Genomic DNA, 25831 nt, shown 5'->3' with positions numbered 1-25831 from the left:
ATCTGCCATTTTCCCCCTCTTCGTATCATCCCCAAGACAAAAAAAAAATCCTCCACATCTTCTTCACATTCACTTACAGTCTCAACTTCCGTGCCACAGTCGCTCCAGCCTGCCTGCAGCACAACGTGAGTGCCATTGCTGATGCTCACATTGCAGTGAGGTTCCCCCAGGTACAAGGAAGTTTCTGGGATAGACTGTTGCTGTAAAAATCTCTTTTCGATGGTAAGGACAACCTTCTCAATTTCACAGAACACTCTCACTGCATCTTTAATGGAAACCTCCTGGGTAGGTTTAAGGAGGGGGACAGGAGATGCTTGAGGAGAAACAGCAGGAGTTGACACAGAATTTGGGTTGAGAGAAGGCAGCACCTCAGTAGAGAACATGGTGCCCTCTGGAACTTCGCGCTCAGCAGTAGAGAAGTCCAGTGGAGCAGGGGAGGAAACATGATTCGAAGTCTGCAAAGTTGTTGCAGGTAAAATTGTGTTGTGTGCAGGATTCTCATCTGTCAGTGCTGCCTCTTGGGTGATAGGAGATGCTGTAGAGTGCCAAAAATAAAGGCATTGTTGTAATTCGCAGATTCAAGTTGATTTTATAAGGCAAGAGCAAACATTTAGGAGTTATTGGAAGGAAACTGGCCTGTTGTTTTGGGTTTTTTTTAACCCATTCTACTTACTTATAAAGCTGTGGCTGGTTTTGTTGTTTGTTTGTTTGGGCTTTTTTTAAGAAAAATCACAAGTAATACATAAAGTGCCTTTGACTAAAGCAGAACTTTATTTCCTGAGAGGTGCAATAATTGGTGCACCCAAGTAAAAAATGTATATACAACTTTTGGAAGATCAGTGCTTGCAAGAGATCCCCAGCTTTTGCTCAGCAAGTGGTTTTGGTTTTTGTTTTTTTTTTTTGCTTAGTACTGTAGGAGACTGCACACTTCTGGATGTGAGGGTGTAAACAGAGGCAGAGTTTGTTAAACAACCTGGCCCCATTGGTGACCAGCAGCTACCCGAAAGATAGGACCCTGAGGGCTTTGGAAAACCCATTCTGGGGGAAGTGCAGGGCAAACCTCATGCAACAGGCCCATTTTGCACATATGTGTCTGGAGAGTTAAACAAATACGTTAGTAACACTCTTGAGTGTTTTCAGGAACAAAGCAAGCGGGGGAGAAGGAGAAGCACAGATTGACATCAATGCATATGTTGAACATCAGATGTCCCTAGCACAGACTCTGGGGTTACCTCATGGCTCTTCGCTGGTAGAAACCGCCTAAGTATTCATCCACCGCTGACTTAGAGAGCACCAAAATAATAAACTCCATTTGCAGTGAAACACAAAGGATATGTCTCATTACACAGAAATTCTCTTACATAATTTCAGTGAATTGTACAGACTCTATTTCCCAAAAAAGATAGAAAATCAGTGTATATATATCTGTATATCTATTTCTGGAACCCTCCAGCTTTCAGAAATGCCCCAAATTAAAAAGTTGCTTATTTGAATATAAGAGGAAGAAAAAGAAAATTCTGTGCTCTTTCAGAGCTGAATTCCCCAAAAGCTCATTATCATAATATTAAATATCTTGGTTAAACAAAACTGAGCAAAGGTTGGTATCGGTTGACAAATCTTTGTGACTTCATCTAAAGAGTAGCTTATCACTGTGGTTAAAAAAACAAATATAAACTACTGAAGAAGCCTAAAAGAATTTGGGAGCTTACAGATCCATCAGAAGCAAGTTAACAAATGATTTAAAGAGACAAAGAAGGTGAATGAATTGACTCATACAATAAAAATAGTTCATAATACCAACATTTTATCCCTGCTGTCACACAGAGCTCAAACCATATACCTAGTGCTTTCTTTCTGTTACCTTCTCTATTATGTCTGCTGTTCCTCTATTACTGCTAATGAAAATAACTAACAATCTTGACGATCCTATCTGATTTTAAACACAAATATGAGAAAACAGAGCTGTTAAAAGAACCTTGGAAAGACAGTATTAAATATTGTACACTCTCATGACAGAGTGTTAGAATCAGAAATACTTAAAGTCCACTGCAAGATTTTTCCCATTAGGATCTAGCTCAGAACAACAAACCAAATTAAGCCCTAGCAACTTTTTAAGACCTGTGGCATGTGTGACCACGATCCAGTAAAGATCAGATCACTAAGCATTCAGTTAGCCATTAGATAATAAAAAGGTTTTTTGCCTTCACAGCTTCTTCCCGGCCTTTCTGGATGCACATCAGCAAATCCTTCATTGCAGCTGCACAGGTAAAATCCAAGCGTGTTATGGCATGATGCATCTGGAGAGCAGTCATCTTCTTCACTTTTGCATTCATCATAATCTGTTGGGCATATTTAAGCAAAAGGTGGAGAGTGTGTAAATGAAAATGTGATGGTTCTGAAACTGGAGTCTTGTCATGATATCATGACACCACGTGGGATTACACCTCTTAGGTGTGATATTCTACTGTATGTGTCAGGTAGCTGCTGCGTCTAGAAGAGATGGGATAGTGGAAGCACTGACAAAACCCTCCAGCAGATACTTAGTGAAATGCAGGCAGTTGCTGCAGACCTCCTGTCCTCCTAAACTCATCAGCAGTCCAAGGGGGTAAGTTTAACCCCAGGGGTTTCCTCAGCTGCCTCCCCCATTCCACATTCCTGAGGAGATTGCTAAGTAAATGCCCAGTATAAGTGAAGCGGAAGGTTTGTGTGACTGGTCCAAGTTGCAGTTTAGTTGCTTCTTAATTTTTATCTGGCCAAAATTTTCACTTTTGAAAGGAAAAATATGCTTTATTTTCCTTTTGTTTTACAAGGTCTAATTGTACCTGTGCAAATAAGGACATAAAACCATGGGGGGGACACAGGAAGCAGCACTAACCATGAGGAACTGCCCCTAAAACAAGCCATTTGATCCAGCATCAGTTCAAGGTGGGCAGGCACCCTACAAAGCACTACCATGAGATAATTGTGATCTTACTAATTAATAGGATACTCAGCTTTCCAGATTCACAGCTGTAAGGGTAACAGGCAAAGAGAATGTACAGGGCAAACCATACGCACACTTTTGAGGTCATTTTTCATGAGATTCTAATTGACAGCTTATAACAATATTCTTTGGACAAATGTATCATGCTAAGGATACAGAATTTGCTTTTTTTCCCAGAGAGTACACATCAAGTCATGAAAGAGAATTCAGCAATACTTAGTTAGGAGACTAATGTTTCTTGCTAACAACTTAAATTACATATGAAGGAAAATAGGATCTACAATCAACTGTTGTGCTGGTCTTGATAAGATGTGAACTTTCGTCTGAACTTCTGACCTACATGTGTGTGAAGAAAACACACACTCTCAGTGAGGAAGTATTCACGTTTGTTTATTTGTTTCTTGAGGTTTCTATCACATGCAACACTACCAGTGCAAAGCAAAGACTAATGTGTTTCAAAACTGTTTTAAAGAGCTAGTTATGTCAGTGTACAGTGACCTGTTTCCACTGGTAGTTTGTAAGCCCTTCAATTTGTGACTCACTGTTTCTAATGTCTCTGTATCTTCTCTATAAAATTAATGCTACATATAGACAAAAATGTCCATTGGTTTTGTCCTTTTGGATCAAGACCACTTCTTTTTTCACCTTTTGATGTTCTCTGAAAAAAAAAGCTTATGGGATGGATAAACAGCAGAAATATAATGAGAGAGAACGGTTTTTCATCCACCTGTTTTACAGGATCTTTCACCTCATAAAACACAGATTAATAATAGGCTTTATCATATTTTTAGTTCTGAAAAACTCTTGGGATTCAAAGCTGCTCCTTACCATTTATGGAGAGACTGCTCTTGTCAACTGTGAAATAGGAGCTGTGTTCAAAGGCATCACGAAAAGTGGTGATGATGTAGTAGATATCCACATCTTCTGTAATCAGTAAATTGAAATTTACCACTGTGCTCCCATTAGTAATGCCTGTTATCAACACTTTAATCAGACCAGCATCCATCTTCTGAAGAACATCAAGGGGCAGAGATTTATGCACCTGGCACCAAAACAAGAGTCAAGTGAAGACAGACAGATAGAATCAATTACATTTTAGGCTTTGTGCACTACCCAGAAGGGAGCATTATGCATTAGAATAGTACACCGGAGGGAAGTAGCAAAAAATTGACTTTTTGCTTTATAACATTTCTATTCTAGAGCAGCTGAAGTATATGGTATATATTTAACTATGAATAATAAACAAGCTAAGCAATAAAGATATCTCATCTGTCATTTGGCACAGGCCTTTGCCTCTAGTAACAGCGAGGGAGAGAGGAGACTCCAGAGAAGCTCCCATGTTCTGCCTCTTAAATAGCCTCCAGGGAGAGGGGGCAACCCAATACAAGGAGGAGCTGTCAATGGATGTGGAGATGCCTTCTGACACTCCTCACTGTATCTATCTCTCAAAGGGCTTCCTCAGCTCAGGCACATTATAGCTTACAGCAGACCATCCTCAAGCCTTTCTTCACCAGTGATTTCTCATCAGAGACAAGAAAATAAGAAAAATTTTCCTGCTTGTCATTGAGTGTAAACTTACATCTTTTTAAATGCCTGGACCAGAGTGAAGAAAACAGAAAAGTGTTGCATGCCATCCACACTGCCACACAACTCAACTTCCCACCAAGTCAGTCGCTCTTTTCTGGACTCGCTCCAGAGCCTCAACATCCTTCTTGTGGTGAGGGGCCCAGAACTATAATATACATTTGCATTCTGTACACAGTGAACTTGGACTTCAAAAGCAGACTAAGAAAGAAAATGCCACCTTTTTCAAAGCACACTGAGCCTTATTCATGATAATGCCTGAAGAAGTCTCCTTTGCCAGTCTGGTGAGCAGGATGATCTGATTTCTCAGGGATGGGGAAATATAGCCCTGTGTGACCCTTTACGCAGCTGTCCAGCTCAAATCCAGGCACTAGCCTCCCTCAATGAGATAAACACACTGGAGTTGTATGTTGGATTTCTTCCCTTTCCACCCTCCAAGGCTGGGTGGTATTTCTTGAGGGCAGCTGCCCGTGGGAACATCTCCTTCTCCTCCCACAGTTGGGCAGTCCGTGGGGCAAGGTAAAAAGGCAGACACAGGAGGCTGGAGCAGGGGACGTACGACAGGTTTTCCATTTGCAGCACCTTTCCCCTTCATCTCCAGGCCCATCACAAGCCACAGGAGGAGCTTACATAGGTCAGGTGGCATCATCGCACAGGACCAACCCCAGACAAGGCATAAGCCTAATATTAATTCAGCTTTAAAGAACATGTTGAGAAAACATTGTACACAGAAATACAGAGCTAACTGTAAGAAATTCACTACAAACAGGAACTGGTAAACATCCTCAAGTGCTCTCCTCAGTCCTTGTCCTCTAGTCACCCAGACAAGAGGCTCAACAAAACTGCACTGGACTCCTGTCTACCTGCATGTTCCAAGGGAAAGCAGGGCACGTGCGTGCACACACACATGCACATACTCACAGACACAGGCTTCTGTGCCAGGTCTTTCTCCAACATCTAACCACAAAGGCAGAGCGCATACCTGAAGACAAGACACAAGAGTACGCGCAGGCTGAGTGATGCCATCCATCAGTGTAGTGAATTTTCACATTAGAACTGTGTATTTTCTGCTCTCCCTTTCTCTAGGAGACGCTCATAGATTCTATATGTTTCTTAATAACTTTCATATGTGTCTGGAAAGTCTTTTTACTTCTTCCACGCTTGCAAATAAAAAGTGGAGCAACAGAAAGTGTGGGGTGCAACTTTCAAGCCTACATCAGGCAGGCAATGCAGGCTCTTCTGAGATAATGATATTAAAATTACACTTAGAAACTGCAACAAAAGTGCAACAGGAGGCTTCCCACAGTAAGATAGCAGCTCCCAGCACTATGTGAAGGACAAAACCCATGCCATCCCTGTTATCCCTCCCGAGCCTGGGATATGCATAGCTTCCTTGTAACCTAACAGGCACTATCTTCAGTGCAGGACACAGAGATGGAAACAGCCACAGAAATACTTAAAATTTTGTGGTTTTTCAGCATCCTTGCTCTTTATTTTTGCCCTCCCATGGCTGTTAGGCTTCCAGGAGATGCCAGCAGAGAGGAGGGCACATAGCAGCACAGCAACCTCACTACAAGGGCCAGACCAAACAGCACTTGGCCCAGGTGAGAGCTGGTCCTTTGCTGCCCTGTGCAGGAGAGCTGCATATCTTCCCTGGCACCTTGCTCTGCTATAGGCCCTCTCTTTATGATATGTCACTCCCTTCCCTAGCCCAGCTTTCCAGAGAATTAAGGGGCTATGTTGCAGTCACCTCCAATCCCCTCTTCCTCAACACGTCTTCTGCAGGAAATACCTGCAGCAACAGGGCTGGTTTTCAGCCATGAGTTTAAGGCAGAGCTTATGTCAGCAGTGTAATGCTTAGGGATATGCTTAGTCACTGATTAGGCAGTGATTACTACCAGGAAAAGCCCAGGAAAGAGGTAAGGAAAGGGTCAGTGGTGCGAGCTGACAGGAGGAGTTGTTTCTCTTACACTCATGCTCGTGTACTTTGTGATGGATTGTCCCAGGTGACCAGGTCTCTTATGCACCTACATGCCATGCCTGACACACCCACCTGCTGTGTGTTATCCAGCCCCAACTTACTTGCCTGCTAGGTATTATCCAGCCCTGCAGGTAGGCCCAGATTTTTTAGGCATGCTGCTGCTCTTTTCCGAGTTGTCAGAGCTGATGTGTGTTGCGTGCATTCAGTGGCAAAGAGACAGACATGGAGCAAACCCTCTGCGTGCACCTGGGAGTCCCACACAGCAAACCTTGCAGTGCCCCATGGGACCTGCAGGCAGAGCTGGGGGCACAGAAAGAGCTACCTACCTTATGAAAGCAGGGCCAGACTGTAGGCTGTCCTGGTCAGCCCCAAAATCTCCCATTTAACCAAGACAGGGGGCTCTTGGGCCCCTTTTCCTCTGTCTTTATGCACTTTCTTAGAATCATAGAATCATAGAATCACTAGGTTGGAAGAGACCCACCGGATCATCGAGTCCAACCATTCCTATCCTAATTCCTATCCTATCCTAATTCCTATCATATCCTATTGCTATTCACTAAACCATGCCCCTTAGCACCTCGTCCACCCGTCCACCCGTGCCTTAAACACCTCCAGGGAAGGTGACTCAACCACCTCCCTGGGCAGCCTCTGCCAGTGCCCAATGACCCTTTCCATGAAAAATATTTTCCTGATGTCCAGCCTAAATCTCCCCTGGCGGAGCTTGAGGCCATTCCTTCTTGTCCTGTCCCCTGTCACTTGGGAGAAGAGGCCAGCACCCTCCTCTCCACAACCTCCTTTCAGGTAGTTGTAGAGAGCAATGAGGTCTCCCCTCAGCCTCCTCTTCTTAAGGCTAAACAACCCCAGCTCTCTCAGCCGTTCCTCATAAGACCTGCTCTCCAGCCCCTTCACCAGCTTCGTTGCTCTTCTCTGGACTCGCTCCAGAGCCTCAACATCCTTCTTGTGGTGAGGGGCCCAGAACTGAACACAGGATTCGAGGAGCGGTCTCACCAGTGCCGAGTACAGAGGGAGAATAACCTCCCTGGACCTGCTGGTCACGCTGTTTCTGATACAAGCCAAGATGCCATTCACAAGCACATATAGAAAAGTTGGAGATCAGCCCTAAATTTTCATCTTTCATAGTTTTTGTTTGAACTTCTGAGTATTAAATACACTCATCTGTAACACATCCACAATTTCACCTGTATTCCCTTCTCATCTATCCTGGAGATTTTATTCCATCAGTGTTTCTTTTTACCTAAGGCCTGGGAATTTTTTTTTTCTGCTATTTTTGATTGATTGGTTTATTTGTTTCTGTCCTTATTCATATTTTCCTCACAAAGCAGGACTTGGAGCTTGAAAAGTGTCAGGGGGATTTTGACTATATTTGTGTTCAGCCACTAGATGACACTACATAACTCTTTATCTGGAAGGCTACACGATTTCACAACAGGTACCACACCCTAGGTTATCAAAATAATGTTTGGTGAAGTGGGACTAGGAAAAAAGAGAAAACAAAGAATGACATTTTCAGGAGGAAATATCCAATATATAATACCCTTGAGTATGAGGTTTTCTTACTAGAGAAATAAGTTTTCTTCGGATCCACCATTGTATCCACAATTTCTGTAGCATACAAAGGAGACACTGGCAATGCCAGATCAGGAGAAACTGGTATGCCAGAAGAAGAGCCACAAGAAAGAGAGAGAACATAAGCAAAACTAACACCAGCATCAAGGGAAGGGGATGTCCATTGCTCAGATAAGGTCCAAGTTCAGGCCAGATAGAAGCCACACTAAAACTCATTTAATTGGATGGGAAAGGCCAAGAGTGTTTTTTGAGCAAAAGGAAAGTGGCAAGCTCAGGCAGCCAGGCTCACCCCATGGGTGGCTGTAGAATGTTTGGTGGGTTTTCTGGGACCACCCACCCATAGGACCCAGACAAAACGTCAGCAGCTCATTGGAGTGTTTGTGGGCGCCTGCATAGGAGCCTGCATGACTCGCAGAGCAGGAAATGCACTGGCAGCCTGGAAACTGGGAAAAAAAATAAGTAAAAGTGCATCAATTTGAACAGAACCATACATTATGCCTGTTTTTTTACTCAAAGGGGGAAAAAACCCTCTTCTTTCTGCGTGCTTTGACTCTACCTTCAGAGAGAAGTACTAGAGCACACAATTGCCCAGACAGTAACACCAGCAACTTTAAGGATGTTCCAAACTGTGGATAAATTCAAATTGAAAAAAAGAAGGGGGTGAAATTACACTGAAATAATGAAACTGCTTTAATCCCTGTATCAACACACATTCCACATCCAGATAGCTTTAACTGAATTATTTTAAGTGCATTAAGATAGATCAAACAAAGGCCACGTCACTTCCAAATGAAGGGCTTACCTTGATACGGCAATATAATTTATTAGTTTCACACTTTTTGTCAATCAGATAAGTTAAAACATCCAAATTCAGAACAACCTTTTCCGTTCAGGAATTTAATACACCACAATGAATAAATTTTCAATTCAAACCTTTTGTTTTCCTGATTCATTTTCTTGAGGAAAATCCCTAGCTACCATAATATTCTTGGCTGTTGCAAAGACAGGCTGAGCAAACCGCAAGATTATAATACTCTCTTGCCTTTAGCTATTTTGGTTTTCAGTTGCATTGCAACAAGGACAGTGAAACTAACCTGGACAATGACAGTGCAAGTTGTCACATCAAGCTTTTATCTCATTCTCATCTACACATTGTTTAAAGGATGGGTTTTCCATTTGCTGTGCTGCCAATTTAAGTACATGGCACTTAAGGGCTGGAGAAGCTCTATGCTGAAGAACTTTATACACATTAGGATTTTTAAATACTCTGAATTTGAATTTGTGACTCTAAAGAGGTTTAAAAAAGAAAATCCCTGACAGAATTTTATTAACTGGAACTCAATAATGCTTTCAAAGCCCATGAAACTTTTCCTCATTTACTTACATTACTAATTATTTTAACATTAGCATTAATTAATTAACATTTAATAACTTTAATGTTAATTTCTGTCCCTTATAATCTGAAAAGGAAATATGCACAACTTTTTGTTTTCCTAAACTTCCTTTTCTTTGGCATCTAGAAATGTTTGTAATAAAACAGTCACAGTGTATTTTGCCATGTACAGTAGCTGTGATATTATAGCCTATAGTGGCTCAGAGGCAGATGGAATCAATGCTAACACATCTCACCTGCTGAGCCACAAAACTAGTGCACTGGAAAAATAAAGGAGTTAGATCCTTTTAATCATAAGTGATTATTTTCTGTCTGAAACTTTGAGAACTGGGTAAAACTGACACAAAAACTTACTTCCGTTCCTTTATGTAATCATTTTACAAATTTTCCAAACCTGTTTATACCAATGATTTTTTGGATCAAGGTATCTGTCTGAATAGGCCATAAAGAAAATACATTTGTTTTAGTCCATTTTAATACTATGCTCTTCCAAAATAGCCTCGGGAGGAGCGCGATGCTGAATGAGAGTGAGGTCAGAGGAAAAATGTTCCCTTTTCACTTTGTTAATCATGTCACTCGTATTTTGTGACAGTGTTTCTGATGTGACAGCTTGGGCTCAAAACAACTTCAAGAAAGCTGTGTGCCGCTAACACATCCTGAAAGGTGCAAATCAGTAATGACCAGCGGGAAACTTATTTGCTCTCCAAGAATACATCACGCACAGCTAAGGAGATCATGCTTTTCCCTCTTTGCTGTTGTCTCTAACTCTGTACACAGTGAGAGTTTGGGGAGGCCTCTGCAGGATCTGAAAATTCATACAATTGCCAGCAAAGGATTTATCATCACAGTTATCCAGGCTCTGAAAACACAGACCATTAAAGGGAGATAAGAAAGGCAATAAGGCAGCCCAGTATAACCAGTGGTTTTCCAAGCACAGGTGTGTTTGAGTAAACATCAGCAGGAACAAACTTCTGATAAATTCACTAAGAAATTAGGAGAATTATACTGTCAAAGGCAATGTTTGAGAGTTATGAGAGCATTAAAGGCACAGATGATACAGCAATGTGCTTTGATATCCTGTGCTCTAATTAGAAGCGAGGGAAGAGGTGACTTAGAAAGGAACCACTCCCTTTCCAAATATGAGGCTATAAGAACAAGGATGATTATAAGAAATGTGAGCCTTAAGGTACTGTGACAAAGGGATCACACAGTTCATTAACATACTGCTATGCAGGGCAAAGATATCAGAGCGCTTTGCAAATACCCATTAACTTTTCACTACGTCCCTGGAGGAAATCAATAAGCCAGTATAATCAGTTATGAGAAGCAGAGGAAATGGAAGCATTCCCAAAACCTGATCTCATTTTAAAACACTGTCGCATGCTCATCCTGCAGCTTCAGTCAGTCAGGGGCATTCAGACCTTACAGGTGTGTCAAGGGATGCACATGTGGCCTATAGCCTTCATGGGAAAAATATCACATGCACGGTTTCATTAAGAGATGTATTGGGTCACAACCTTCTTAGCCACTTACTTCATCAACAAAGAGCTGTTCAAAGGTTCGGTATTCCTCACTGCTTGTGTTGCTAAAGCCTGGAGAGTATTTCACATTTGTTACCCGTACTGTGCCTGTAAGTTTCTGGATAGCTGCAAAGTAAGAAAAAGACAATTTAAATACATGTTCCATGGACTGTAGCTGATGGACAACTGTGTGACAGTCACTGGCATTCCTGGTTGCATGGGGTATGTATCAACTCATAACAGCAGAAGGCCAGCCCTCTGCAATGTAGCCAAAAACTCACATGCCTAAACACAGGCATCCAGCACCTTAGTCTTCCCTCTCTTTGCCCATGGATGCCTCTCAAGAAGGGCCAAGACCTCGTGTAGATCTTATATCTGCCAGATCTGGTTTTGATGTGCTGGGGCATCTGAAATGTTGCTCTATGGCTGTGTTCAGGCAACTGAATTGCTCTTCTGATCTCAGATAGCTGTCCCAGCTCCCTCTATACATAATGGGAAGATATAAGTCCCTTCAGAGTGCAAATGCTTCCAGCACCAAGGTCCTCCCTCCACCCTCAGAGGAAGGCTAGATCGCTGCCTGAGATTAGGCATTTACATCTTAGGCAGCTATTGTAAAATAAGAAGAATCCAAACAGGCTGTTATGTCCCCTGCCTGAGCTTGTATCTTCTGAATCACATTAGGGCAATCTCAAATGTTTTAGGTTATTTCTCAGTATCACTGGTTTTGGCATAGTAACTACATTCACTGAAGGTGATCACAAGCAGGAGAGACATGGCTCATACCCCTAGCATCCTTTTAGTGCCTAGCCAGGCAAGCTGATTGCAATCACCCATTACTGGGTGATTACCCAGTTCTGGGCCCCTCACCACAAGAAGGATGTTGAGGCTCTGGAGCGAGTCCAGAGAAGAGCAACAAAGCTGGTGAAGGGGCTGGAGAACAGGCCTTATGAGGAGTGGCTGAGAGAGCTGGGGATGTTTAGCCTGGAGAAGAGGAGGCTGAGGGGAGACCTCATTGCTCTCTATAACTCCCTGAAAGGAGGTTGTGCAGTGGAGGGTGCTGGCCTCTTCTCCCAAGTGACAGGGGACAGGATGAGAGGGAATGGCCTCAAGCTCTGCCAGTGAAGGTTCAGGCTGGACATTAGGAAAAATTTTTCACAGAAAGGGTCATTGGGCACTGGAACAGGCTACCCAGGGAGGTGGTTGAGTCACCTTCCCTGGAGGTGTTTAAGGGACAGGTGGACGAGGTGCTAAGGGGCATGGTTTAGTGACTGATAGGAATGGTTGGACTCGATGATCCGGTGGGTCTCTTCCAACCTGGTTATTCTATGATTCTATGATTACCACTGCCAGCAATTTGTCTTCACACTATCTTCCAGCTGCTAACAGGTCATCGCTCTTAAGATCTAACATTCAGCATTTTATATGAACATAGGATAATCTTCATCAGAGACTTCAAGAACTCCACCATCTGGATAAGTATTCAGTTTTAAATTGTTTCCGAACCAAGTTACCAGCCTTTACTTTCTGGTGTACCAGCTTGCTTTCCTCCCTACACACATCTGTCCTGATTTCAACAGTACATAAGGCACCAGGTTCCAACTCTGAGACTGTCAGACTCCTATACTGAGTTTTAGTATGAAACTGAAAAGCAGGAATCTGCGTAAACTCTGTGGACCACATCCTATCAAGGTTGGATCTAGTCGCACTGGGCACAATAATCCTTTGAGCTGGGACGGGTACTAGAGGAAAAGAATAGTCATCATATAAAGCTTTGCTTGGAGCAAACCACTGAAGCAGGCTCCCTCTATCCCAGCATATTTCTTATCCCAGGGGAACCCTTACCACCTCTGCTCAGACCAAAGGATTTATATTTGATTTTTGCTGTGGCTTGTCCTGTCATGCAAAGATAGGTATTGAGGAGATAAACCACATTCAGTTAGCTGATGGTGAGAAGGCAAAATGTTCTAAACAATTTTTGAGTGAAAGAAAAAGTCAATATTGAAAAGACATGGCAAATGTGAAGAGTTAGCTGAAGTTGACTCTGTGTGTCAGAAGGCCAGAGATGTTGCCACAAGGAGGAGCAATATATTAAATTCCACCAAATATGGATTTTTGCTCTCTGAATTTTCTGCCCCAGGCTAGTAAGACACATCTATAGTGGTTCTTCATCTTGTTTCCCAGGCATAATTCCTTCACAAGCTTCTTTCCCAGCAAAAGCACTTGGCTGAACATTTGATTCATCAGGAAGAGAAAACAAGTTTTTATAAACTGAACTTGTTTGTCTAGAATTTGTCAACTTGTTTTCCAGCTGGAAGAAAATTACCTTTGGTTTTTTGTCAGTTAAATTTAGCTATTTTGATTTTTTTTAAATGAACATTTTCTGTTTTCAGTTTTTGAAAAAACACTTTCTATGCTTCCCTAAACTGTCAGGGGGAACACAAAGCAGCAAGTGGAGCTTTTCAGTGAAGGTGAACCTGTTCAATCCAAAATTATTTGTTTCCTCCATTTGGCCACTAAGGTCTCAAATCAGTAATTTGCTCGACTGTTCCCAGGTCTCACCAATGTCAGGTAGAGCGAAGAATACAACATGAAAAAAGAGAGAAGACAAAAGCTGGACGGGGGCATTGTCATAGCTGCCCAGAGCTTAGCAGAACTGGAGAAGTGGACACTGTGGCACTGATGATCAGGACTGATGGTGCAAGAGAGGCTGGAGAAGCAGCAGAGCTGGCCTTAGGTGGCTGAAGAAGAGGTGTTCCATAGAGAAAGGAATGCAGAAGAACCAGAAGTGGTGCTGGATGAGTGGAGACCACCACAAAGAGGAAACCGTAGGGGAGAGGAAGAGAAAAGAGCAGAGAGGACTGCGGCTTGGTAATGGATAGATGTCGAAAGGCATGAGAGGAAGAATAAAGATAAGCAGAAACAAAACTGAAATTGGTATCACTTACAAACATGCTAAAGAAAAAATAGATTTAGTGACAGGCAGAGACAGCAGCATTCCTGTCCAAAAGGAAAAGAGGTAACAAAGGCCAAATCTGACTTTAACCTTGAAATATGATCCATCACCAAACAACAGAAAAATCCCCTAATTATCTGCGAAGCATCTGCCCGAATCCAAAGAGAGAAAGCCCTCCCCTCCAGCCTATTTACTCTCAAATACAGCTCTTGGAAAAAGTGGCTCAGGAGTTTCCACCTAGCTCCTGTCCCACAGGGAATTTGCTCTGCCTAATGCATTCTCCACTGAGAGGAATAGGAGGTTATGTTGTTAGTCATACTGAGTCTTTAAGGTAACTGTATAGGTGGCTGCTGCTGCAGTGCCCTGGTGCCAAAGGATGTGGGAGAAACCAAGATGTGTGGCAGAAGGACAAGCAGCATATGTTACGATGAGCCACATTCATCATCAAATCACACAAAGCATTGTGTGATTTGCTTCATCTGTTTTGAGATGAAGAAGTGTAATATCGCTAAAACTGACTGTCAAATTACCAGGTAGAGAAATTAATTTGACATGTTGATTTAGAAAAAAAAGTTCCAGTTCCTGCACGAAAATAATTTTGACATAGATAAATTAGTTTTAGACACCTTCATCCCAGACCACTGATTCCAAGTGTGTATCTTTCTGGAGTCTGAATGAGGCTTAGTTTCTCATGCAGTTAAATTACGGTGCATGCAAGTCCCCACCAGACCCATACTCACTGTGGCCCACAGTTGTGCCTGGTGTTGGGCTGGGAGGTGGAGAAGCGCCTGGCAAAGCTGATGACCCCAGGGCTCTAGCGTATTTCTGAGCCCAAGAATTGTTCTCTCTTTCCATCTCTGCACGTGCTCTGAGAGTGGCATTGAGGGTGGGAATGCCAGCATCCCCTGTGGCTGGCAGAGCTGTGCTAGGATCACTTTGAGAATTAGGTTGAGGCACACCTAAAGCTGTGTGACTTCTAGTGGTAGCAGATGTTGTTTGATTCGACAGCACCAGCAATGATGAACTGAGATGGTCTCTCCCAGATGTGCTTATGGGTGCATTTGTGAGAGCAGCCACTTGCTGTGATGCACCAGGGGAAGCTTCTGCCATGGAGTTTCGCTGTGATGGACTTAAGGCCACCCACCACTCTGCACCCACAGCCAGTTCCTTGCTAGCTGTGAAACCGATGGCTGTGGAGCTGTTGTCCCTGCTGAAGCCCATTCGTGGCTCCAGGTCTTTTTTCCAAGGGACTGGAGGAGCGCTGGTGGGAGAGTGACCTTGGGACACTTGCTTGTCGCCCAGGGGCACTGCAGTAGGGAGGTGCACAGTGGTACTCAACTCAGAGCCTATAGAAGCCATGGTCTTGGTGGCGGCAAGGAAAGCAGGGCCAGCAGAGCTTACTTCTTCAGAAGCAAACTCTGTGATGTTTGCTAGTTCAGGAAGCGTTGTTTCAGTGAGAGGGTCCACAATCTCACCTGCAATACAGCAAATGCATGTGGAAATAGGACCTCAAACTAGATGAGAAGGCACGAAGGTCTGATCTGAAAATGGTGCTGAAACTACTCAGCTGAAACAGCATTACAGAAAAAAGTCTTGGATATTTCATTAGTATATTGCAGCACATATGATTTTTATGGTGTTGAATCTGGTTAGTGCCTACACAAAGAAGCAGATTTGATTCCTGGGTCTCCTCATATGGTTGGCAGTTCATTATATTGGGAGGAAATTAGCTGCAGACATATCAAAAGAGGAAAATGTGCAACTAACGTTGCTCATCTGCCAGTTATTAGGCTAATCAAGGAGGATATCAGATAGATTTCATCTAAAGATACCTACAAGATTCACTTTCATGTTCAGAGACAGATAATATATAATCCTTCAGCCTGAGACTGCAAAGTTGCAAAGTATGCTACATAAATAGTTGCAATAAAAGAAGAGGTAGGAATCCACAACTTATTCCGAACTTTCATGGCAAAAGAAAACAACATGCCAGTCTTTTGCTCACCTTCACAGTTTCTTCCAGGTCGAGATGGATTGGTATCCATGGTTGTCTTACATCTGCACATGTACAAGCCCACCAAATTGATACACTCCGCAAGCACAGAGCAGTCATTCTCGGCATCAGAAGCACATTCATCCCAGTCTGTAAGATCAAAACCAGATAATTGGTCGGGTAGCCTCCTTTCTGGCAGCATTAAGCTACCTTTCTTCAGTTTTTATGTTTATGAATGCAGTCTTCCTTTCTCATTGTTTACCTGACAGCCAAAATCTGAGTGATGCAGAATACTAACTCTGTTATTCTCCCACATAAAAATCAACCTTTGCCCTAATCTCTGAGAAATATTTTCTCCAGGCAAAGACTTTTAAAATACTTTATTTCAGATGTGAACAGTTATTTGAAAAGATAAAAATACTGTAAGTTTGTACTATAGCTGTATCAAAAGCATACATTCTACCAAATTCTGCATACAGTACTTCCAGACACATAAGGTGATGAATAGATCTGTTACCTCAAGCTACCACTAGATAGAATATTAAATAGAGACTTAGTTCAAATAATTTTCTGCTTCAAATAAAATGTAAATGTAAGTAAGTCCCACAAGAAGCACTCTTCAGTTCTTAACAGAGGAAGTGCTAAAGGCAAAAAATTTTTATGATAGATTTCTTCTCAAAGGTAATACTGTAAAACTGTGACCCTCTTTCTGGTAGTCTCAGAGAAGAGACCTTGGTTCATCAATGCAAAGATGTGCTCTAAGCGTGTTCCTTATATCTAATTTCAGCTTCTCTGAATCACTTACAGATGCTTCTTTCATGGAGTTGTAGAACAGTTTTGTCTGAGTCTCTCCATTCTTAAAGGATTTAGATCTGGAGTCTTATTTGCACCATGCATCAGGCATGCAAAAGGTGTATCAATGTGTTGGACATGAAAAATCTCAGTGAATCCTGTGTTACCCCCTCCAGTGTGCACTGCTTTGTGCATGTGCCTTCACTGCCTCAGGGCCGCAAGCAAAGGTGGGCAGAAAACATGACTGAAAACTACGTCTTGGGACAAATAATTGTGATCAGAGGCTAGAAAATTGTTTTGAATGATGCATTATCATCAGCGCTTGTTCTGCAAACATACAGAGTCTAATCAATGTGACTATTTCTCAAAAAAAAGGAAAGTTCCATTCTAGAAAGAGAAAGCTCAGAGCTGGTGTATCCATGCGCATATATTCATTCATCTTCCTGCTTGCACACAGCCTTCCCTTCTTACTTCCAGCCAGCCAGTACTGCAGTTCTTTTTCCTTTCATCGTCATTATATAATTGTTGTACCCGTGATTGTTTCCATTAGATAATTTCATGTGCCTATGGCCAGCATCTGCGTGTTATGTTACAGCCTAAGCCACTTAGAGACGATACAGAATTATGCAGCACTGACTAAAGCATCAGTAATAAAAGCGCTCTCACTAATGCCTTACCATGCAATGAGGTAATTGTGACTCCTGATGGCTTCAAACACCATCTGAGAGATGCTCCCATGCTAATTGCCAAATAACTTGCATTCAGTGGCTCCATTGTCTCTGAGGGTTTTCTAATCACTTAGCATGGCTTTTTAAGCAAATTCCTTCACCTCTGATGACCACATTCAATTGTGCATCAGGCTAAAGATTTGTATTCTCTTCTCAGCACTAGCACATCACTCAAGCACACACAAACACACTCAGACGCGCACACACACACTCTCTGCACTTTTTTCCTCTATAACCATTACATTTCAGCCAAGCTGTGCTCTGTGCACTCTTCTGCACTCTTAGCATCTCTCTAGCCTTTCAAATTTGGCAAGTGCCTTCCCTCCCTTCCACTCACACCTTAACCAACAGTCCTGATTGCCCATTTTACCTGTAAAAGAGAGGTACATGCAATGGGTAAAAATCCATGAAACTCTTTGCCAGAAGATGTTTCAGATACTAAAAGTTTGCATGACTTCACAGGAAGCCCTTGGAGGAGAAACCCAAACAAATCACTTGGGATTCAGGGAGTTTTGGAGCAGAAAATAGTTGGTAGCTAAGAATATTAGTGACAGGCATCATCTACACTTGATGTATTCTTACAGTTCTCTAAAAACTGGCTTCTGGCTGCTGCTGAGGGTATGATGTGGTGCTAGATGGATCTTGGGCCTGAATCAGCACGTGTCCTTTTCTCTTTCCTTATCACGCCTCAAACAACAGACAGATATTTTTGCGTCTATTAATCATGGCAGTAAACTTCATAATTTATGAGTCTTCAAGGAAAGATGCAATTGCTCCACTCCATTCAGTTGTGCTGCCCCTTCTGACTTCTCATCCTTGTGGTTTCAAAGTTGAATTCCCTGCTCTGCAACTGTCACTTAATGAAGCACATAGCCTTTTTGTGGCTGGGCTCCACAGAGAATCCAGATGGCATTGCTCCACTGATGGAAGAGGAGCTGTGCAGGCTTACTGCCAAAGGGTATGTCCTGGGACTCCCAGGGATCAGGAGGAAAAACAGCCCATTATGGAAATCTTTCCTTCATGTGCTGCACTCCTTTGCCTTATTTCCCACATACGATTTTAGGAAAATCATGTCAATCAAATGCTTGTTTGGGCAGAGGTGACAAATAGACCCTTTTTTTCTGCCTCTAAAGAGGAGTGGAGGAGGACTTGGCTGTGCTTCTGGATAAGAGTGCTGCTACTAGTTGCCACCTGGTTTTACGCAATTAAGGTAACAAACGAGAGCTATTACCTTCTTCTTTCCCGTGCTTTTTGTCCCAGGATCAGTAATGTTTATAAAAGCATTTTGGCACAAATCAGCATCTTTCAATTCAATATCTGCTACCACTGTAAAATTTGTAGGCTTCAGGTGTAATTTATCTTTCCTTTTTTTTCCCCTGTCCTGTTCCCCTTAACTTCCATATTCTCTGCAACTCCAAAAGGAGTTTTCCCTGACCACGGTAATTTTAACAGCTCAATTCACTGGAGGAGAAGTATAACCCAGTCTATTGGCTTTGGCAACTCTCTGAACTCTGGTTTGCTCTGCCAGCTGGGAAACTTGAAGACAGTGCTTAGTCCTTCGAAGATAAAAATGGTAATTACTGAAGATCAAGCAAAAGCTCAGTTTAACGTAAACTCCATATGCATTTCTATAGTGCTCTTCACTGAGAGGACACTTGGGAATTTCTCTGGCTGAGTTTCTATAGTGAAGATGTCAGTTTTCTTTCCTTAAAAACCCTGGCCCAAATACAGTCCCACAGCCTTGAAGAACAAAACTGTCTAGGGGGTATGTGTATCTAAAGGCTACAAATACTCCACGTTAATCTTATCCACTATTCAGTGCGAGAAAGGTATGGCAAACTTTCAACTGCTTACAAAGTGAAGACAGTGGAAAATCAATAGGAAAATCAAGGGATCTGGTCCTCCTTAAACACAGTGGAGGGAAGTAGTGCCTGGGGACAGCCAGTGCTCCTTCTTCCAACCCTGTTTGGGCTTATGGATAAAAGACCACAGAGGAGTTCTCATGTCATGGTTTACCCTCCAGCAAACCACATACTGTGCATCTCTATGAAGTACGTTTCATGAAGAATGTTGATGATACTGTGTGTGATCAAAATTCAAACCTTGTTTTGTTGTTTGGAAGCAAATAAAATATCTAAAAATTTACCTTCTACTACAGTGTTTTGCTGATCCACAGAAAGCACAGAGCCATTATGCAGGTAAGAAATCACTGGGGCAAATGTAGACACATCAGCTGGAAACTCTGGATCCTGGACAGTGATTCTAAGCCTCACAATGATGCTTCCAGCTTGCAGGGATTCAGTCTGCATTTTCAGGTCTCCAGATTTGTATAAAGCAGAAATGTTCGGTGGAAATGAATTTTCAAGCTAAGCAAAGGGAGAAAAGCAATGACATTTAGGAACCCAACAGGAATAGCTCCTTTGAAAACTGAACTATGGTGGTACCATTTTAAAGATTTATATATGCACAACATAGAAAATGTTGTAAAAAGAAAAGTTTCAAAGTGTTTCAGGAATCTTACCTTTCAGAGATTATTGAGGCAGAGAGTCTACTTGGTGCACTTAGGTATCATTGAAAATGGTACCCATCTGACCACTGGTCTTGCAAACCAAATTTCATTTTGGCTGAAGGGGGCAGAATTCCTTCTGCCCCTGTTTGTCTGCATCACAGCTGAATTGACCCAGTAAGTCTGCATGCATCAGACCTTTAATGTTAGCTCTGTGCGTTATGTAAGCTTTCTGTCTCAAGACTCCTATCTATTAATCTCTGAACTCCCAGACACTGGAACTTGGTCATTTCCACTGTTGCTGGAGCAGATGCTGGCTTGATTTTGCCAGCTACCAGCTAGAAGTCCTCCATTGACAACCATACTTTGGAAGGCCCAGCTGTACGGATACAGAATGGTTTGTGCTAATGGATGTCACTGCCAAAGAATGGTTTGGGAAATGTTTCATTTACCAGCATGAGCATAGCTTTAGCTCCCAGTGATTATTCGAAACTCATCAGTCCAAGTTCAGCCTGCGGCCAAGTTCAATGACAAACCTCAGGATGAGAGATAAGAAAAATGGACGTGGACAACCTCAACAAAATGTTTTTGAGACAGCCCCACTTCAAGGCAATACCACAATTACTCCATGGTTTATTATCAACCTGCTAATTAGACACATCAATTGAACAAATGGTGTCAATCCGAATATTAAAGCTGGCATATTGCTTCCAATACCTGAGCTGTGCAGAACCTGGCAGTTTGACCTTACATCTCCAGAAGGCATCTCCATGCTCAAACCTTTTGTTCCTATGTACACCTCAAAGCATGCCTTTCAGCATGCAATGCAGCTCCGTGAATAAACACAGCTTTCACAGAATCACAGAATCACAGAACAACCAGGTTGGAAGAGACCCACCGGATCATCGAGTCCAACCATTCCTATCAAACACTAAACCATGCCCCTTAGCACCTCGTCCACCCGTGCCTTAAACACCTCCAGGGAAGGTGACTCAACCACCTCCCTGGGCAGCCTCTGCCAGTGCCCAATGACCCTTTCTGTGAAAAATTTTTTCCTAATGTCCAGCCTAAACCTCCCCTGGTGGAGCTTGAGGCCATTCCCTCTTGTCCTGTCCCCTGTCACTTGGGAGAAGAGGCCAGCACCCTCCTCTCCACAACCTCCTTTCAGGTAGTTGTAGAGAGCAATGAGGTCTCCCCTCAGCCTCCTCTTCTCCAGGCTAAACAACCCCAGCTCTCTCAGCCGCTCCTCATAAGGCCTGTTCTCCAGCCCCTTCACCAGCTTCGTTGCTCTTCTCAGGACTCGCTCCAGAGCCTCAACATCCTTCTTGTGGTGAGGGCCCCAGAACTGAACACAGGATTCAAGGAGCGGTCTCACCAGTGCCGAGTACAGAGGGAGAATAACCTCCCTGGACCTGCTGGTCACGCTGTTTCTGATACAAGCCAAGACGCCATTGGCCTTCTTGGCCACCTGGGCACACTGCTGGCTCATGTTCAGTCGGCTGTCAACCAACACCCCCAGGTCCCTCTCCTCCAGGCAGCTTTCTAGACAGACTTCTCCTAGTCTGTAGCACTGCATAGGGTTGTTGTGCCCCAAGTGCAGGACCCGGCACTTGGCCTTGTTAAACCTCATGCCATTGGACTCTGCCCAGCGGTCCAGCCTGTTCAGATCCCTTTGCAGAGCCTCCCTACCCTCCAGCAGATCGACACCTCCTCCCAGCTTAGTGTCATCCGCAAACTTGCTAAGGGTGCACTCGATGCCTTCATCCAGGTCGTTGATAAAGACATTGAACAGGGCTGGACCCAGCACTGAGCCCCGGGGAACCCCACTTGTCACTGGCCTCCAGCTGGATTTCGCACCATTTCCCACCACTCTCTGGGCCCGGCCATCCAACCAGGTTTCCACCCAGGAGAGTGTGCGCCTGTCCAGCCCAGAGGCTGACAGTTTCTCAAGCAGAATGCTGTGAGAAACTGTGTCAAAGGCTTTACTGAAGTCCAGGAAGACCACATCCACAGCCTTCCCCTCATCCAGCAGCCGAGTCACTTTGTCATAGAAGGCGATCAGGTTAGTCTGGCAAGACCTGCCTTTTGTGAACCCATGTTGACTGGGCCTGATCACCCGGTTCTCTTGCATGCGCTTCATGATAGCACTCAAGATCACCTGCTCCATGACTTTCCCTGGCACTGAGGTCAGACTGACAGGCCTGCAGTTCTCTGGGTCCTCCCTGCGACCCTTCTTGTAGATGGGCACAACATCAGCCAGCCTCCAGTCCAGTGGGACTTCCCCAGTCTTCCAGGACTGTTGGAAGATGATGGAAAGGGGTTTGGCCAGCACATCCGCCAGCTCCTTCAGTACCCTAGGGTGAATCCCGTCCGGCCCCATAGACTTGTGGCTGTCTAGTTGGGCTAGCAAGGCTCTGACCACCTCCTCTTGGATCACGGGAGCCTCATTATGGTCCTCTAACTCCTGGGTTTGTACACAGATGGAACGACCCTCCTTGCAACTAAAGACTGAGGCAAAGAAGGCATGAAGTACCTCAGCCTTTTCCTCATCCCCTGTCACTGTTGTTCCTTCTGTGTCCAATAGGGACTGTATGGTCTCCCTAGTCCTCCTTGTATTATTTATATATTTGTAGAAAGATTTTTTTGTTGTCTTTCACAGACTTGGCCAATCTGATTTCTAGCTGAGCCTTAGCCCTTCTGATTTTTTCCCTACACAATCTCACTTCCTTTGTTTCCATTCAGCCGGAGTTTGCTCCAAAAATTTCTACAAGCAAGCTGTTTATCTGGTCTAAATTCTAATCAGGGTGGGAAGGTAAGAAAAAGAGAGGAGAAAGGAAGTGAGAGAGGGACATTGTGCTCCCAATAGTCAAAGAGATAGAAGCAATACAAATGAGTGATGCTTTTTTTCCTTCCCAACCCCATGACACTAACTAGGTCTGCATTAGTCTCAGAGGAGACTGACTCACAAAAAACCCCGCACAACAAAAGTGAATATTTGCAGCTATGGGAAATAAAACCATGTCAGGAGGCTCAGCTTGCAATTTCTCATAAGCAAATGCCTCTTCTATGCTGCCTTTGAAAGTATAGATCCTTTCATGTTTTTTTCTTCAGATTTATATTCACATATGTTTATGAGTTGCCCTTTGTTTTGGGAAAGTCTCATTTTGGATGGAGAGGCCAGTTCCTCTGTTTGGGCCTTGTTGTCTACAAAAAAACTGTAGAAATAACTGCATCTGAAACATTTCCAGTGTTTGGAAAGACAATAGGAAGGAAGTAATAGACTTTGTGACTCAAGTTTTATTTATGGCTGATTACACTTGAGCATGGACATGGCTACTTGTGTGCATGCGAAGAAAGGGGCTGGAGAAGAAAGCCTGAATTGGTCACTTTTCCTTAAAGAAGAGCGAGCTTTGAGAGCAGTCCGACATTTATAGAAGACAGCACTGAAAGGAATGTGAGCAATGTCCTTTCAATAATACATTAAAAAGCCTCAAGTCATTTTAGTGTAAGTTTATTGCCAAATTAAAGATCCAGCGACAGGAGTCCTTATTGCCTGCCTGCTTTTTTCAAGTCCTCTACGCTTCTGTAGGGCAAAATTGTCATTGGCTCCATTGCTAATAAGACCATGTGCTTGATCTGTTTGGTCAGTTGAATTTTGTTTTAGTTGTAAAGAAATGTCACAGGAAACAGTACAATGGTTTTCAAAGGATATCTCAGTCATGTATCAAATCCTCTCATACATTAAAAAAAATTCTAAATTGAAAAAGAAATACTACCCATAGACATTTCAGCATTACCTCTGTAAACAACAGTCTTGAAAAGTCTTCATATGCTGAGCTGCTGACATTATGGAAATCATTGGTGAAGTTGTAGTTGAGAATCCTCATAGTAATAATAAATATCTTGGCCTCTGTAGGACACGATATTCAAAAACACAGTGACAAAGCAGAAAAGAAAAAGATTCAGTTAAAACTGTTGTGCAGACAAACTCTCAGATGATTAAGGGAGAAGGTTGAGAGAGTTTGGTATTAAACCAAGAAAACAAAATCAATGTTCTGCTACAAGCTTCTATACATTGAGGAGATCAGGCCCATAAATATATTTAGATGCTTAATTAGAACTATATGAGAACTGGGTACACATATAGACTTGTGGACCTGACCCCACATAACTCCTGCATTTGAGTTACATCCAGGGCTGGATTGCATATGAGCTCACTTCTGTTCCAGGAATCACAATTATATTTTTCCTGATTTTGATAGTGTGGATAGTAAATACATCCTTAAACTGAAAATAATAACAAAGAACAGTGCATGATACTTGTCTGTCTGGTAAGCCCTGACACATAACGTACAGAGCATGTGGGCCAAAACCAAAAGCCAAGGAATCTATTAACCACTTCAACCTGTATAAACAATCTGAGGCTGTTACTCTTTGGACTGATCTTTGGAAAACTTCACTTTCTTTCAAGGGCTCCAACTTCATTCTCTGAAGTTCAGCCCCCTCTTCCCATAACCACTAGACTTCCTACTTTCCCCCTACAGAGGGAGTAATTGCCTTCCGACCCAAACTGAAGTCATCCTTCATCTGATCAAAAGGAAGTCTCTTATGGATAAATATAAACAGCAGCATTCTCACTGTGGTTGGTGTTAAATAGTTCACTGCCTGCTTTTTGAAGAAAATGGAGAGAGATTTATTTCTTTATGTGCATGAAAGCTTGGGAAATTAGTTCCGTACAAAGAAAAAGCAAAACTGTGTTTCATCAACACACTAGGGCTTCAGGGAGCTAGCATCAATTGTTAATTAAACAAAATTATGTAGGTATTCTGCAAGCTTTCTTGCACAGCCCTTGTTATTCTCTGCAGCCTTGGTCACTCTCAAATATTCAGCTGAACCTGAGCTTCCTCTGGGCATTTTTATTAGTTCGGCTGAGCCCTTGACAAACCAATGGACTGGATTTCTCCATGGCCACAGCCATCACCCAGGGTAAATGGGGCCTGATGGGAAATGGATGGTAGAATGTGGTGCCAGGCACTAGGACAAAAAAAAGAAAGTATTCTAGCTTAGCCTGATATCTGTGACAGTCTGAGCCAGCTCCAGCACTGCCTTATCAACTTAGGCTCTGCTGCTCAATAGTCTGGGTTGCATAAATGCTGGGATAGAGGAGAGAAAAAATGCTGAAGGAGGTGGGGAATGGAGTTCAGGGAGGAACAAACATATCAATGCTGAACCACAAGTGGGTGGAGAGAGAGAAAGCATACATATTTTTAAGTGGCTATTTACCTGTTTTAACATTTTGACGGGAGATGATGGTTTTTCCACAGGTTTCAAAACTGATCTCTGCTGAATACATCACCCCTGCTTCCAGTCCAGACACATCCATTTTCATTTCCTCTGTCTTCAGCATTTGTACCACCTCTTTGCCCTTGAAAACTTGGACTTGAAAAGTATGATTCAGAGTAGGAGTGACATGCCAGGACATTTCAAAACTGTTGCAGGTAACTCTGAAGATTCGGTGGTCTCTAACTGCAGAGGGATCTATCACAGTCCCAGGAAAAGTCATCACAAAAAAAAAAAAAAAGCAACATTTCAACTTTAAAGCATTGTGTTATTAAAAACACTTTATAGAAAAACACTTTGATAATCAATAGGGAAAGCTCCTCTTTATGTTATGTATGGGGACATTCTGCCCCGCTCACACTACCAGGTCCCCTTATCCATGAACCTCACCACTAGAAAGATTAATTGGGTGCATATTCTTTTCATTTCCTTCTACTATATGCATTTGTGTTGAATCCCTAGTAACACGAA

General features: G+C 43.0%; 1 protein-coding gene across 1 annotated transcript in view; it reads right to left on the bottom strand.

Moving 5' to 3' along the window:
• Positions 1-25831, bottom strand: part of UMODL1 (uromodulin like 1) — a 54033-nt gene that overhangs the window by 10651 nt on the left and 17551 nt on the right. The window contains exons 8-16 of the mRNA XM_069853528.1: positions 25304-25558; positions 23818-23930; positions 19661-19880; positions 16007-16144; positions 14742-15476; positions 11062-11174; positions 3812-4025; positions 2202-2339; positions 78-535 (exon numbers count right to left, since the gene is read on the bottom strand). Of these exons, the coding sequence (XP_069709629.1) occupies positions 78-535; positions 2202-2339; positions 3812-4025; positions 11062-11174; positions 14742-15476; positions 16007-16144; positions 19661-19880; positions 23818-23930; positions 25304-25558 (2384 nt within the window). The remainder of the gene's footprint in view (positions 1-77; positions 536-2201; positions 2340-3811; positions 4026-11061; positions 11175-14741; positions 15477-16006; positions 16145-19660; positions 19881-23817; positions 23931-25303; positions 25559-25831) is intronic.

Source organism: Phaenicophaeus curvirostris, chromosome 1 (assembly GCF_032191515.1).
Source record: "Phaenicophaeus curvirostris isolate KB17595 chromosome 1, BPBGC_Pcur_1.0, whole genome shotgun sequence".
Lineage (NCBI taxonomy): Eukaryota > Metazoa > Chordata > Aves > Cuculiformes > Cuculidae > Phaenicophaeus > Phaenicophaeus curvirostris.
Note: the sequence above shows the minus strand (reverse complement) of the source record. Positions and strands in the feature narration are given on the sequence as shown.